This window comes from Dermochelys coriacea, chromosome 3 (assembly GCF_009764565.3).
Source record: "Dermochelys coriacea isolate rDerCor1 chromosome 3, rDerCor1.pri.v4, whole genome shotgun sequence".
Taxonomy (NCBI): Eukaryota; Metazoa; Chordata; order Testudines; family Dermochelyidae; genus Dermochelys; species Dermochelys coriacea.
This window is the reverse complement of record NC_050070.1, coordinates 169,691,883-169,707,431: the sequence shown is the minus strand read 5'-3', so window position 1 is coordinate 169,707,431 and position 15,549 is coordinate 169,691,883. Positions and strand designations below refer to the sequence as shown.

The 15,549-nt window shown below is 39.4% G+C and overlaps 1 protein-coding gene across 7 annotated transcripts in view; it reads left to right on the top strand.

Moving 5' to 3' along the window:
• TRAF5 (TNF receptor associated factor 5) overlaps nucleotides 1-8,157 on the top strand; it is a 42,962-nt gene extending 34,805 nt beyond the window's left edge. For 6 of the 7 annotated variants that reach the window (XM_038394258.2, XM_038394259.2, XM_043511787.1 and 3 more), the window contains 8 exons: nucleotides 1,142-1,243; nucleotides 2,084-2,248; nucleotides 3,022-3,099; nucleotides 3,466-3,540; nucleotides 3,799-3,891; nucleotides 5,285-5,425; nucleotides 5,996-6,164; nucleotides 7,433-8,157. In XM_038394258.2, the coding sequence (XP_038250186.1) occupies nucleotides 1,142-1,243; nucleotides 2,084-2,248; nucleotides 3,022-3,099; nucleotides 3,466-3,540; nucleotides 3,799-3,891; nucleotides 5,285-5,425; nucleotides 5,996-6,164; nucleotides 7,433-8,010 (1,401 nt within the window). In that variant the 3' untranslated portion in view covers nucleotides 8,011-8,157. Of the gene's footprint in view, nucleotides 1-648; nucleotides 1,244-2,083; nucleotides 2,249-3,021; nucleotides 3,100-3,465; nucleotides 3,541-3,798; nucleotides 3,892-5,284; nucleotides 5,426-5,995; nucleotides 6,165-7,432 lie in introns of all 7 variants that reach the window. The other variant, XM_043511789.1, reaches the window with a different exon arrangement.
• Nucleotides 8,158-15,549: the final 7,392 nt, after the last annotated feature.

Sequence of the window (15,549 nt, the reverse complement as noted above, 5' to 3'; positions counted from 1 at the left end):
TTAATGCCTTACAGCTGGAGCTTTTACCTTACACTCCACTGAATTGTTTCAAAATAAACCCATCTTAGTACTCTGTTTTGGGAGTCCTGCCTTAAACCCAGTGGTATGTGGCCTATACCCACAGACTTGGTGGACTCATAAGATGTCTCTGGTCTTGAAATGTATTTACAGCAGAGAATAGGTTTCTTATTCTTTTAATCCCGCCTCCTATTCTGGTTATTTAACAGTACTTAGTTTTAACAATCTGTCACTTTGCCTATTTTCAATGTAACTCATTAATCCTGCACGCTTCATTTTTTTTTTTGTATTTTTTGGGGGGGAAAGGTCATACAATGGCTATTTTTTAAGCCACATCCTTTTAGGAATATATTTATTTGGCCCAGAGTGTGAGCATGAGCCCTCCCTGTACCCATGTGTTTCTGCCAGGACATAGTCCCAGTAGATTTCACATCCCCTACCCAGCAAGGAACTTGGGTATCAGATTGTGCCCGTCATTCCACATGTTAGGAATGTTGTAGGTATTTCACCCACCATCTTATTCAGTGGATTCATCCCGTTTACTGTGTGCACGAGTTGTGGTGGCAACAGTAACACACAACAAAGATTTGGGACCATTAATACAATAGTAATACTTCGTGCTTGTTACAGTGCTTCTCATTTGAAGATCTCAAAAGAAGGCTGACAGTCTGCTCTGAGAGCTTAATTTGGCTCTCATCCAACAAGTGGAAGATGCTTATAAGCAATGCATTGTATCCCCTCCTCCCAGAAGCTAAAAGCGTCACCTCTACAACAGCTTCAGCCCAATGCAGGTCCTAGAATGAAATATCAAGGTTAGCCTCAATCCCAGGTTTCCAAAGCTGCAATATGATAGGTAGCTCAATGCATAATCCATGTAGTCAGCCTGTTTTTATTTCATGCTTCAAAGCATCCCACTGTTGTTCTTAGTCTCCTGGTATTGTCAGTGATTTCCTTTTACCACTATTCTCAGTATATGTTTTCAGCATGACATTGTTTGGAACCACACTAGCAGCTGGAGTGGACGCCTCCCATTTAAAAGATTTCTTGTGGTAGGTTGCTGTCCTTTGTGTTCTTAATGACACAAGTTTGTAAATTTTGTGAATGTAGATTGCTTTCTTTGCAGGTGTTCAAAGACAATTGCTGTAAAAGAGAAGTTCTTAACTTGCAAGTATTTTGCAAAAATATTCCTCAATGCAATTCAAAAATAATTCTGGGACGATACCAGGTTAGTGTTAAAGTATCTTTATATATATTGGTCAAAATTCTGAAGACTTTAGTCAGTCAAAACTTTGACCTGTCATAAATTAATTTGCTCTTTCCCCTTTAAACTATTGTCATTAGGTTTCAGAGTTATTACAGCACTGAGATTACTGTAACTGGAGTTTGGCCTAAGTACATACATCTTGATTTGACCTATTCAGTGTATTACTATATGTAAACATGAAACTTAAATACTAAGCCAAACCTGTTGCAGTTGTAAGTCCACATCAGTTATATTTTAAAGAATTGGCTTAATAAGGACTCCTGTTAACACACATCCTTTCTCTTTGTGACAATGTCTGTCTGTCAGCTGACTTAGTAAGACAGTACTACATTGGGTCACATTCAGAAGGTTTCTCTGCTCCTATGAGAGCAAAAAACAGTAATTTTGTTAAAATAAAAGTTAAAATTCTGTAGAAATGGAGAGAAAGGAGCCTCGGGCATGTAGCTGCCATGGTGATTGACAATCTATGAAGACCTAGAGAAAGAAGTATTGCTGCTGCTTGCCAACATAAATTGTTTCAGTTTGGTTCCTGTTTGAGATATTAACTGGACAAGGAGTGGAAATCAAAGCAAAGATTCTCTCCTGAGTCTTCAGACCTTTCTCTGATTTTAATTATCAGAGCCATTATTGGGAAAGTGTTGTTTAGTTTTCTTTAACTAAACCTATGTAGTGTCTTTATCTCTATCAGACACTTTGGTATTTAAATAAGGGCACAATTAACCATAATTCTAGCCTAGTCAGTGCATTCTACGCTCATGTGACTTTTAAAGTATGATGGTGTTTTGTTGTTGCATGGCACAGGATCACCTTCAGCAATGCTTATTTGAAAGTGTTCAGTGCACTAATGATGAATGTCAGGATCAGATTCTTCGGAAAGATTTAAAAGATCACCTAAGTCTGCACTGTAAATTTCGAGAAGAAATATGCCAGTACTGTAATCAATATGTGGTTTCAATTCATTTAAAGGTAAGATTGCAAAAGATTTCCTAAAAGTTCAACTGTTTAAATTTCTGTGAAAAAAGTTCCAAAGTTGCTGTGAGGTTTTATGCTTCTGAAACAAAATTCATTTAAGTATCTGAAAAATATAATACATGTATTTTATAACAATATTGATAACTGTAGGTACAAAGTTGAATTCAGTTTCACATACATCTGTTCCTTTTAAAAATACTTTTTTAAAAAGAAAATTTGTATATTTAAAAATATTATTTCTGACAAATTAGTAATTTTTTTTGTGCGCATGCTGAAGCCAATGGGCCAAATTTATCCTCTCAGTCTGTGGAATTACATAAAGGACAAATCTGGCCTCAAATGTCTAAATCTGGTTTTTGAATATTTCAGCCAAAATGATTTAGTTGGTTCTGAGATGAAGGCTAGGGAAAAATATGTTGTTTTGCTCATATTAAAAAATTCTGGCAACATTTTCTTTGAAAGGACCTAGGATGCTATGCACGTTTTAGAGGATTGAATTAAGGTTGCACAAGCAACTTTTAATTCTGGCATTTCCTAACTATTGAGTGCTTGATTTTTGCAACCATAACATTCTTTTAACGTGTTGTGTGTGTGTTTCTGAGTGCCAACAATGTGTGTATTGATGTAAGTATGTGCTGCTGTGTAGAATATATATCTTGCCTATTCCTTCTTGCATGCACTGTACGATCTTAGAAAAATTGAGTTATTCATGAATAACAAGTCTGGTGTATAAGCCATTCCTAATCAATCTTTTTTTTCCCCCCCAGAACCATGAGAAAAATGAATGTCCTGATTTTCCTGTTCCTTGTCTCCACAACTGTTCTCAGATCATTCTGAAAAAGGAGGTATTGTTTTATCACTTACTGTAAATTGGCAAATTGTATCGTTTTGTGAAAACTAGAACTTGCATCGTAGGCCTCACTGGCCCATATTTGGGATGAATTTGCTTCATTCCTCTAGATGTTACTTTTGTTTGTTCCTAAAATTGATACAACCTTATCAAAGCATATCATAGGAACGTGCTATGCTTTGCAGAGCTTTTGCACATTGCATTATTGTAAACTGTCTGTCTCGTTTGTGGACACTGATTAATCAGTCTCCACTGTATGTGACAAATGGTATCTCAACATCACTTTGGCCTTTTTGCACCCCTTATGCAAGAGTTCAGGTTCAATAAATTTATCACTACCAATTTGTTTTAATACTTGCAGATGGATAAGCACTTAGGTGTGTGTCCTGAGGCAGAAGTAGATTGTCCCTATAAACAATACGGCTGTCCTGTAAAGGTACTGTAATCTAGACCTCCATTTGTACTGTGATTGGGGTTTTCCTCCAAAAGCACTAAAGGGTGGTAGCATAAGTAACTATTTTTCTGTCCTCTCAGAGTCCCTTTCAATGTAATTTAAGATATCAAAGTAAGAGGGTGGAGCTGTTCATCTGTTTTTGAAGCAGGCAAAGAAACATTTAACCACTTGCCCCAACAGAACTTTCTATTAACAGCTCTGTTTATCTGCCTTTATTTTTTTTTACCCTCCCACCCCCAGATTAAAAGAGGAAAGCTTGCAGAACATGAGAACGCTGCTCTGAGGGAACACATGCTACAAATTTTAGACAAGAATTCCAAATTGGAAGAACAGGTAATGAACATATGTAATGAACACTCTTCAACAGTTTTTAACTGGTAAAAGAAAAGTCCAGGTTGCACATGTGTTGGGATTTGCCCAGCCTCCTCTTTAAAGAATATTAAACTTTTCATCCCACATTTTACAAGCCAGTCAAAAACCCTTTCCAGGGAAGCCAATAAGCTATCAGGGGTTTTCAAACTTCATTGCACTGTGACCCCCTTCTGACAACAAAAATCACTACATGACCCCCCGGGTGGGGGAGCCCGGGCCTTGCCATCCTGGGCAGGGGGGCCAAAGACAAAGCTGCACCGTCCTGGTGCGAGCGCCGAAGCCCAAGGGCTTCAGCCCCAGATGGGGAGCCTGTAACCTGAGCCCTGCCACCCAGGGGTGAAGCCCTAGGACTTCAGCCCTGGGCCCCAGAAAGTCTAAAGCAAGCCTTGGCGATCCCATTAAAATGAGGTTGCAACCCACTTTGGGGTCCTGATCCACAGTTTGAGAACCACTGAGCTAGGTTGAACCCCAACCCCGCACTGCACCCTTGTGTATTCACTGCCACTGCTCTCCTTGCTGTTTTTCACCCCAAACTCTCCCTTTCGGGGGAAGGGCTTTGGACATGGCATCCTAAGTTTTGTCTAGGGTTCCATAGTAAATTGGCTGGGAGGGCGGTGGCAAAGATGCAGATTCAAGGGATAGGTTATTCCCAGGCCAGGCCCTGTTTACAGGCAGCACCATCCACTATCTGCAGCCCCTTTCCTCCCAGTGGAGAGGAAGTTGCAGCCACCTTGGAATGCCCAGCGACCCGCTCCTCTCTATCCCCAAGAAATGCTCCACTGTTTGGGACCCAGCACCTGGGGCTTGTATCAGCAGAAGCAGATATAAACCTCAGAATGAATTCAGACCAATATCTATGTTTGTTTAAAAACAAAGGAGCAAAAACAGTAAAATGATTCAGAATTCTACAATGTAGCACATTACTGCAGTATTAGGAGCCAGTGCTCCCCCCTACCTCATCTGTTACACTGACTAGGCGCCAATAATTTTAGTGCAATGCATTTTTAATCCCTCCTAACACAGTATGGGCTCTCTGTCCTCCTCTAGTGGCTAGTCAACATTTGGTGGTCTGAGTCTCCTACAGCATTCAAACTAAAAATTCTGGTTCTTTAGCAAAGCCAATAAACGCTTATGGTTTTTACACAAAGGCAGGGATTCCATCCTCACTCTGCCCCATCCAGGGATTTTGGTTTAACATTTTGAAACAGGAAAATAGTTGTTATATCTAGGTATGTTGCTGCAGCACATCAATAAACCCTTCCATATGTACCTATACAGCTTCCAAAAATTTTAATCTGTTTCCTGTATGCTTTGGATAGGCTTGAGTTTTCACTCTTCATTTTCCATTGTTTAGATATCTGACCTATATAAGAGTTTGGAATTTAAAGAGATTAAAATCCAGCAGCTAGCAGACACAGTTAAAAAGTGTGAAAAGGAATTCAGACAGTTTGCACAGCTGCTTGGTAAAAACAGCAATTTGATGGTAAACATGCAGGTGAGACATTTACTTTATCTTTCTGACAAATTGCTTTTTTATGGCTTGGAATACAATTATCCAGCAATAGTTGTAATTAATGCCAGGACAATAACAAACACCAGCTCTCAAAGCCACTTATTGCATGAATTTGGATTGATTTCTGGAGTGCACTGTGCTCCATATATGGATTTAAACCACTACTGTATTTTAAAAAACAATATATACAGCCTTCCCATTATAATTAATATGGGAGTTCCATGGGAGTTTGACCAGAGTAAGGTGTGCTGAATAGGACTCATAGGGCCAGTTTCCAATTTCAGTTATGCTGGTGTAAATTAGAGTAATCAAACCAGTTGAGATGAAAGTAATAAATGGTGAATGGTAATGAATTGGAAATTGATTCTTAGTGAATGAATGCTGAATTAATCATGAGGAAACATTTGAAGGACTCCAAAGGCAAAAAAGGATATTCTCGAATGTAACGTGTAGTCAATATTACTGTTGTACAAAGACATTTTTAAATCTCAAATGAAATGATTAATTTTATTAATGTGTGTTCGTTCCCCTCCACCTGCATTAAACTTGAAGACTCTTGCCAGTCATATTGATAAATCTACATGGCTGGAAACACAAGTGCGGCAGCTAATACAAATGTCAAACGAGCAGCAAAGTAAATTTGACCTGAGGCCACTGTTGGAGACTATTGAAAATGTAAAGCAGAAGATTTCCTTTATAGAGACATATGATCAGCGTTTAGGTATGCTCGGATTTTTTTATTCTGTATTTTTTGAGTAAAATCTGGTGTTACTAGAGGCTGTGATGTTGTTTATCAGTTTGGATCACCTTCCTCATCAACTTGTTTGCACAATTAGCCTGATGTGGCTCTTCAAGATGAACATCAGCCTCAACAAAAAGCTTAACCAAAATGATGATGATGTTTCTGTGATAAATGTCCTTGATATTCATGGTGGATGACAGGTAAACCTTTGCAATAACTTGCATTGAGTTGTGCCCTCTCTCCAGCCTTCTTCTACTGACCATAGTTGGTCATAGTTCTTGGTTCACAGCCCTTTGGGTGACAACGTTTGTAACTGCACTGGCAGTTATCAAAAAGTGTAATAATCCTACAGTGAAGTTGTTATAGGATTCTGAAGTTAAAAACTTTAACCTGAGAGAGTCAGGGTAAATTATACTACAGGAAGATTACACTTTTTGGTAACTTCCACTGTACTTATGCTGCTATTTGTTACCCTGTTGTTCCCTTAAATTCCAGTGGGCTGCTTTTGTTGTCATCGTTGTTAGGTCATGTTCAAGAAATTTATGCACAACATAAATTGTTCTATGTAAGCTGCTTTTGTTGTGCAGCCTGTAATGCTCTGCTATTGTAGGACACATGGGGCTTAGTTCTCCTTTCACTTCTATGGTGTTACTCCTCACTCTCACCTGTGAGCTCAGAATTAGGCCCCATAGTGTCAGGTTATTTTCCTGCTACAACCTGAAAATACTAACATAAATTCTTAGAATAATCAGTGGCACACACTGTGCTGGAGAATGCAAAGAACACCTATGTCAAAGATGACATTCCATTCTTGAAAGTTGTGAATTTAACTGACCTAAAGGAATTAGGAAAAGTAACGAACACATGACTGTTTTAATTACAAAGAAATGATTTTTGAATAAATGACTAGAACACGGATGTGTGTATCCAACAGATCTGAACCAAAACCTCGTATAGCTAACACACCCAAACTTGAAGAAAGTTGAGATCCAAATCCAAACTTTGCATCTCTGTCACATCTCTAAGATGCATGTGTGACTGCAGTCTTCAAACGGGGGTCTTTTGTGCTGGAATTAGGAGAATTCTCTTGACTCAAAGTATTGTCTTGTGTAGTTCCTGTAATTCCTCAGTTATTTCTAAACTTTGGGCTCTAGCCACATAGTTGTTACGGTCCCCTAGTCTGTAATTCACTTTGTCTCAATCACAATTTTCCCTAACTGGATGTTTCGTGTGTCTTTCTTCCCCAGTTGTTTTGGAAGGCCAGTCCAACAAACATGATGTCCACATCGGTCTTCACAAAGCACAGATCAATAAAAACGAAGAGCGGTTTAAGCTTTTGGAGGGCACATGTTACAATGGAAAACTAATCTGGAAAATCATGGACTACAAGATGAAGAAAAAGGAAGCCGTGGAAGGCCGCACTGTCTCTATATTCAGCCAGCCTTTTTATACCAGCCGCTGTGGGTACAGATTATGTGCAAGAGCATATCTGAATGGGGATGGCTCAGGAAAAGGGACGCATGTCTCCCTATACTTCGTAGTGATGAGAGGGGAGTTTGACTCGTTGCTACCGTGGCCTTTCAAGCAAAAAGTTACACTTATGCTTCTGGACCAAAGTGGGAAAAAAAATCACATTGTGGAAGTCTTCAGAGCCGACCCTAACAGCAGCAGTTTCAAAAGGCCAGATGGAGAGATGAATATTGCCTCTGGGTGCCCGAGGTTTGTGGCACACACTGTGCTGGAAAATGCAAAGAACACTTATGTCAAAGATGACACTTTGTTCTTGAAAGTTGTTGTGGATTTAACTGACCTAGAGGAATTATGAAGTACCTGGAAGACATGACTGTTTTAATGATAAAGAAATGTTTTCTCTCAGTGACTGTTGGCCAATTTCATACAACAGTGAATTGCCACTAGTCCAACTATATTTTTGACTGCATAATAGCTACTGAGTTGCCAAAGCACCAGCCTTTTTTTTTACTTTTTCGATACTGTATTTAGGGGATCTGTAAGTCCAGTTGGATGGTGTGAACCAAATCAATATATTCAAACCAATATTTTGACTCTGTTCAATATATTTTGGGAATGAATGCTTGGCTCACATCTCAAGACTGGCATTTTAAGATGAAACTACAGTAGGCACTTTGGAACCCAAGCTTGTGGTTCCAGTCACTTACAGACGTTGATAGGGCTCCCATCATAGTGGTGTCTAGTGCATTTCTTGTGGGTTTGCGAGGGAATCATTTCAACACTGCCTGAAAATGAAGAGATGAATCCTGATTCCAGCAGCACCTTGACTTTTAAAAACTGAGGGAGAAAAGCTGAGCCAGGTAGGAAAAACCTAGCCAGGAATTTCAGAGCTCCTAGTTATTGGAAAGTCTGGATGAAGATGTCTTACAGTTCTGGCCTGCTTACTCAGCTGTGCTGAGCAACCACAACTCCCATTGATGTCCCCTGTGTTCCTGCTCAGTGCTTTGGGCCAGATCCTGATTTGTGATGAGCATCCCCAGTCCCCATTAAAAGTCAATGAAAGCTGCTGGTGCTTATCGCCTCCCAAAATATGGTCGTTATTGGGGTTCTCAGCCCATCTACTAACCTACAAGAGTAGCAGACCAGTTGAGTCCACTGCTGGAAGGCAGGGGCAAAAGCTTTGAAACTTTTGCTCCTCTTCTTCCTGTGGAGGAAATTTATTTTATTTTTTTGGTGACTTAGCAGCCCTGCTGTGGCTCAGAACTTTGGAAACTGCACTTGAAGGGTTTCTGCTAACATGAAGCATTCCCCGAAGATGGAGAAAAGAGAATGCGTGTGGAGAAGCATTGCTTTAAATTAGGGCTGTTGATTAATCACAGTTAACTCATGCGATTAACAAAAAAAATTAATTGGATTAAAAAAATAATCACAATTAATCACAGTTTTAACTGCACTGTTAAACAACGGAATACCAATTAAAATGTATTAAATATTTTGGGATGTATTTCTACTATTTGCAAATATATTGATTTCAATTACAACACAGAATACAAAGTGTACAGTGCTCCCTTCATATTATTTCTGGTTACAAATATTTGAACTGTAAAAATGATAAACGGTATTTTTAGTTCACCTCATACAAGTACTATAATGCAATCTCTTTATTGTGAAAGTGCAACTTACAAATGTAGTTTGTTACATTACATAACTGCACTCAAAAACAAAACAATGCAAAATTTTAGAGCCTACAAGTCCACTCAGTTCTACTTCTCGTTCAGCCTATCGCTAAGACAAACAAGTTTCAGAGTAGCAGCCGTGCTAGTCTGTATTCGCAAAAAGAAAAGGAGTACTCGTGGCACCTAAGACTAACAAATTTATTTGAGCGTAAGCTTTTGTGAGCTACAGCTCACTTCATCGGATGCATTTAAATGTAAACAAGTTCGTTTACGTTTACAGGAGATAATGCTGTCCACTTGTTATTTACAATGTCACCAAAAAGTAAGAACAGGCATTCGCATGGGACTTTTGTAGGTGGCATTGCAAGGTATTTACGTGTCAGATATGTTAAATATGTGTATGCCCCTTCATGCTTCAGCCACCATTCCAGAGGACATGCTTCCATGCTGATGACACTTGTTAAAAAAACAATGCATTAATTAAATTTGTGACTGAACTTATTGGGGAGAATTGTATGTCTCCTGCTCTCCTGCTCTGTTTTACCCACATTCTGCCATATATTTCATGTTATAGTAGTCTCAGCTGATGACTCAGCACATGTTCATTTTAAGAACACTTTCATAGATATTAAGGTCAGAAGGGACCATCATGATCATCTAGTCCGACCTCCTGCATAACGCAGGCCACAGATTCTCACCCACCCACTCCTGCGATAAACCTCTCACCTATGTCTGAGCTACTGAAGTTCTCAAATCATGGTTTAAAGACTTCAAGGTGCAGAGAATCCTCCAACAAGTGACCCGTGCCCCATGCTACAGAGAAAGGCGAAAAACCCCCAGGGCCTCTTCCAATCTGCCCTGGAGGAAAATTCCTTCCTGACCCCAAATATGGCGATCAGCTAAACCCTGAACATATGGGCAAGACTCACCAGCCAGATCCCAGGAAAGAATTCTCTGTAGTTGCAGATTTGACAAATTGCAAAGAAGGTACCAATGTGAGATTTCTAAAGATAGCTACAGCACTTGACCCAAGGTTTAAGACTCTGAAGTGCCTTACAAAATCTGAGAGGGATGAGGTGTGGCGCATGCTTTCAGAAGTCTTAAAAAAGCAGCACTCCGATGTGCAAACTACAGAACCCGAACCAACAAAAAAGAAAATCAACCTTCTGCTGGTGGCTTTCGACTCAGATGATGAAAATGAACATGTGCCGGTCTGCACTGCTTTGGATCGTTATCGAGCAGAACCCGTCATCAACATGGACACGTCCTCTGGAATGGTGGTTGAAGCACAAAGGGACATATTACTCTTTAGTGCATCTGGCATGTAAATATCCTGCGACACCAGCTACAACAGTGTCATTCAAACACCTGTTCTCACTTTCAGGTGACATTGTGAACAAGAAGCAGGCAGCATTATCTCCCGTAATTGTAAACAAACTTGTTTCTCTGAGCGATTGGCTGAACAAGAAATAGGACTGGGTGGACTTGCAGGCTCTAAAGTTTTACATTTTAATTTTTGAATGCAGGTTTTTTTTGTACTTCTGCATTTGTAAGTTCAACTTTCATGATAAAGAGATTGCACTACAGTACTTGTATTAGTTGAATTGAAATATACTATTTCTTTTGTTTTGTACAGTGCAAATATTTGTAATAAAAAATAAATATGAAGTGAGCGCTGTAGGCTTTGTATTCTGTGGTGTAATTGAAATCAATATTGGAAAATGTGGAAAACATCCAAAAATATTTAAATAAATTGTATTCTATTATTGTTTAACTGTTAGATTAATCACATAATTAATCACAATTTTTTTAATCACATAACAGCCCTACTTTAAATAAAGAATGAGCTTTTCAAAAGTGCTCCATGCCCAGCAGCCCTCAAAAGGAAATGCTAGTTGCTGAGCACTTCTGGAAATCTGACCACTTCATTTATTAGTATTTATATTACCATAGAGCTTAGGGCTGTAGTCATGGAGCAGGACCCCTGTTGTGCTAGGTGCTGTTCAAACACAGAACATAAAGCCTGTGTCTGCCCCAAAGAGCTCACAATCTAGGAGGCCTAACTGGGAGCTGAGTTCTCATGAAAATCCAGCCCCAACTCTGGGTACTCTGCACTTTAGGAATTTGACCCTCATTTCTTTCAGGCTCTGTTTTGCAGTTCAGATGAAGTGGGAGAGCTAGGAATTTTGCTCTGAGTTCCCTCTCCATTGCAGGTGAATTTATGCCTGGGTATGGGTTTTGGGGAGAAACTGGCTGCGTAAACAAGCCAAGTTCAGGCACGGAGGATTACAGAAACTACTATCAAGGAAGGAGTGGGGACAAGTGCATGTGTGCCTTGCAGAAGCTTTATGGACACTTTTAAGAGGTCTCTAATTGTGCATCCATAATCATTTTGTGGGTACAAGTAATAGAATTTAGATGTTTGTCTTCACTTGCAAATCAGATAGCTAGATATGTAAATTTAATTAGTTCCTCCTGCAACCCAACAGTGGGGGCAAACTTAGAGGCTTTTCTGAAAAGGCAGCAAGATGTCAGGAAGGATTTGGAGTAAGCTTGTGGCGAGAGGACAAAAACCAAAGTGGAGCAAGGACTGTAGGGAACTAGGTAGAAAATGCAGGAAAAGGACAAGAACGGGTAAAATCACTAATGTACCCTGACATTTCATATGAAAATCTTAATATTGGCTGAATGCTGTAGTTTTAGGTAATTGGCACAAAACATGACATTTTTGCCGTCATTGTCTTAGATGAAATTTCCAGACTGGTAAAAATTTAACTTCCCGTGTTCTCAGATGGATTATGGGACATGGTCCAGATGGGCATATTGTTAAAATTGTAAAGTTCTCCGTGCTGCTACGTTTCCACATCTTTGTGGTATATTTTAATGTTGATGGTACTGTGCCAGTATATATTGGGCCACTGTGGGGATTATAGATGTTCCCAGGGACAGATGCTATGGGCCAAATTCTGTTTTATCTTTTGTTCAACTGCAACTCTCACTGAGTTTAATAGCTGTTGCACCTGTACTAGAGAGCAGAATTTGATCTTATATCTTTAATGCTTTGTTTTGAAAGAATGGGCGTTTGTTAAAAAGGTGCAGCATACTAAACTTTATGACCTAACATGGTGCATTAAAGTGGATCTAATATTGATTTTTTTTCTACAATAACATCTATGCTGTAACTTTCAAAATGATGTAATATGAATGATGACTACTAGGACTGATGGAAGTGATACCTACCACCTGTTTCCATAAAACTACTAGAATGTTAGTAGTAAAATACAGAAAAGTATTATAGAACTTGGAGAGATGGCAGGGCATGGTCTGGACTTGAGCAAGTCACTTAACTCCCTCTGCCTCCATTTCCCTAACTGTAAAATGGGGATAATACTTGCATCACAGGGGTGTTAGAACTAACAGAAAATGTTTGTGAAGTGCTTTGAGCATGCAAAGAACTAAGTATTATCAGAGCTCCATTTCAGATGGTTAGATTAGGTGATGGTTTTGTGATGTTGACAAATGTTTAGTGTGTTCTTGGACAGATTTTGAAGCATGTTAAACCTTCATCCAATCCATATTGCAACCTCTTGTTCTGTAATTGTTGACTATATTTACTTTTTTGCCATGAATATAGTTTTAAAAATAATTTAAAAAATACATGCTGAAGCACAAGCAACCCATTTTGGGTTTATGGTAACAGCTTTATTTTAAAAGACTGCCTTTTATAAAGAATTTGCTCAGTAAATTACATTTTTAAGGGTTTTAAGCATTTTAATCAACTTATTTATAAAAGCAGTTGGGATTTTGTTTTTTCAGATGTTTTTACTTCTTATAACGTGGAGTTTAGATATCATCCCGTTCCTAGTAAGGAAGGAATGTTGCATAGCATAGATGTTAGAGAAATGACAAGTTGTAACTTGCATGGAAAACACCAAAAACTTTTCAATGCGAATGTATGATATTTAACCTAATGAGTACACAACATTTCTACAGCAACAGGTGGTATGTTTTTAATGTATTTATTGACCAGTTTTTAGCCTTTCTGGATAACTCTTTACTAATATATTGTCATTTTTCTATCCCATTGTCATACCTGTACCAGTAAAATATGTAAAGAATAAACTGAACTTCACCATCCTTCTAAAGTGATTGTGGCATTAACAACTTCAGGCAGAATTTTTAAACCATTTTTACAGAAGAGAATGGGATACTGGATAGATATTTGCATCCCAGAGTTTTTTGCTATGTATCCAAGAAAGGACACACCTTTATTACAAAGAAAATGAAAAACCTTATTTATATAAGGGTATTTCATATTTTAAGATCCTAAAGCAGCTGCACATATCAATTTATAATTCACTGCACTAGATTAGACTAACAATCCATCAGGTCTTGTATTCTGTCTCTGGCAGCAGTTTATACCAGATGCTTTAGGGGAAAGCAGCGGGGGTCCCAGATCATGCACCGCCATCCTCCACCCTGCTCTGCCCTGCCAACACCCAACGGTTAGTCAGGGGTATATAGTACAAGGCATGGACAGGTCCTGGGACATTAATTTGTTTACTGCCCATGATTTTCATTTAAAATACCCGTAAATAAAACATAGCCTTAATTATGATGGTAAGAACATAAGAATGGCCATACTGGATCAGACCAATGGTCCATCTTAGTGCAGCATCCTGTCTTCTGACAGCAGCCAATATCAGCTGCTTCAGAGGGAATGAACAGAACAGGGCAATTATTGAGTGAGTGATCCATCCCCTGTTGTAAAGTCCTAGCTTCTGGCAATCGGATGCTATGGGACATCCAGAGCTAATAACTATTGCTGGGCCTATCCTCCATGAACATGGTAGGATTATCAAAGTAACTTCACTGTTGTACTGTGCCAGCTTCTGGCTTGGCCATGGCAACAGTAAAGTTCACACTTGAATTGCCAGGCTGGAGATAGAAGGTGTTGGGCCATTCTCCAGTGCAAGAACCAAAGTCTGTCCTCCTTTCTTTGCTGTAGGAGAGAATCCCCATCAAGCTCAATTCTATGACCAGGAATGTACGTGTTGCCCAAGCGTAAGAAAGCAGATCCTCAAGGTATCTATGAGAGGCATGCGTGTCAGCTCACGGCAACTGCATTAGTATGCGCCCTCTGTCGTCGAGCAAGGTCACCTAGTATAGGCTTCCAGCTCTCCTCTCTTGTATGGAGACATGGGTCTCTCCCACTTCTGACCAGGGTATTTCCAGACTGCACAGCCCCCTGACTAAATTATGATATTCTCAGCAAAAGACAGGCTGCCCAAGCAGGTTTCTTTTGCCTTCTCTTCAGAGATTGTACACCATGTAATTGCCACTGATACAGATCACCACACAGCTCTTTCTAAGCAAGCACGCTTCATTCTTAAGGTAAAAGCATAAGTGAAAACACTAAAAATATAGAACCACCTACACGGATGCTAATAAGCTAACTCGAGTTGACCCCCCAACTCCAACATGGGCTCTGGCAGGTGAGCAGTTCTTCAAAATCCCACACGAGGGTTTTCCTGTGATTTTGAGTTCATAACACGCTTTTGCGCAGAACAAGAACCCTCATAACTTTGATTCATTTATCAAGTTTGGGCCTTTGAAGAGATTGTGAATGGGTAATCACCCAGACAATGGTTTTCTGCTCAAGGCAAAAATTCAAAAGGTGAGTGCGGAGTCCTTTCCATTCCCCTCATCCCAAATATTTCTGGTGAAATCCACTTTGCATGTATTATCCAAAGGAGTTGTTTTAAGTTCCTAATACTTCAAAATATTGCATTAGTCAGGTTTCCTAGAGAAATTACGTATAATTCCATAATAACATATTAGCAATTGCATTTTTAATACAATCGATAACTTCTAAAATACGTACAGAATTAAATTAAACCTTATTGAATTAAGGTTTGTCTAGGTTATTGTGTTGTAGGTGAGAGGAGGTACAACCCACTCAGACTGGGGCTACATCTGCCATTCTAAACAGCTCCCATTCCCCTTACTATGGCCCTAAATATGGGGCATTCAGTGATGCCAGCTGCCTGGACAAACCAGGAAGAACTTGCCAGCTGCTTTAAAAAAAAGACAAAAAACAAAAAAACTCTAAAGTAAAGTGGGGATTGAAATAGCCCTTGGATCTTGCCTTTTATCTTTATCTTTGCCATATACATAGCCAGGTAAGGTGCAGGCACGTAGACTGCAACGTTAGCACT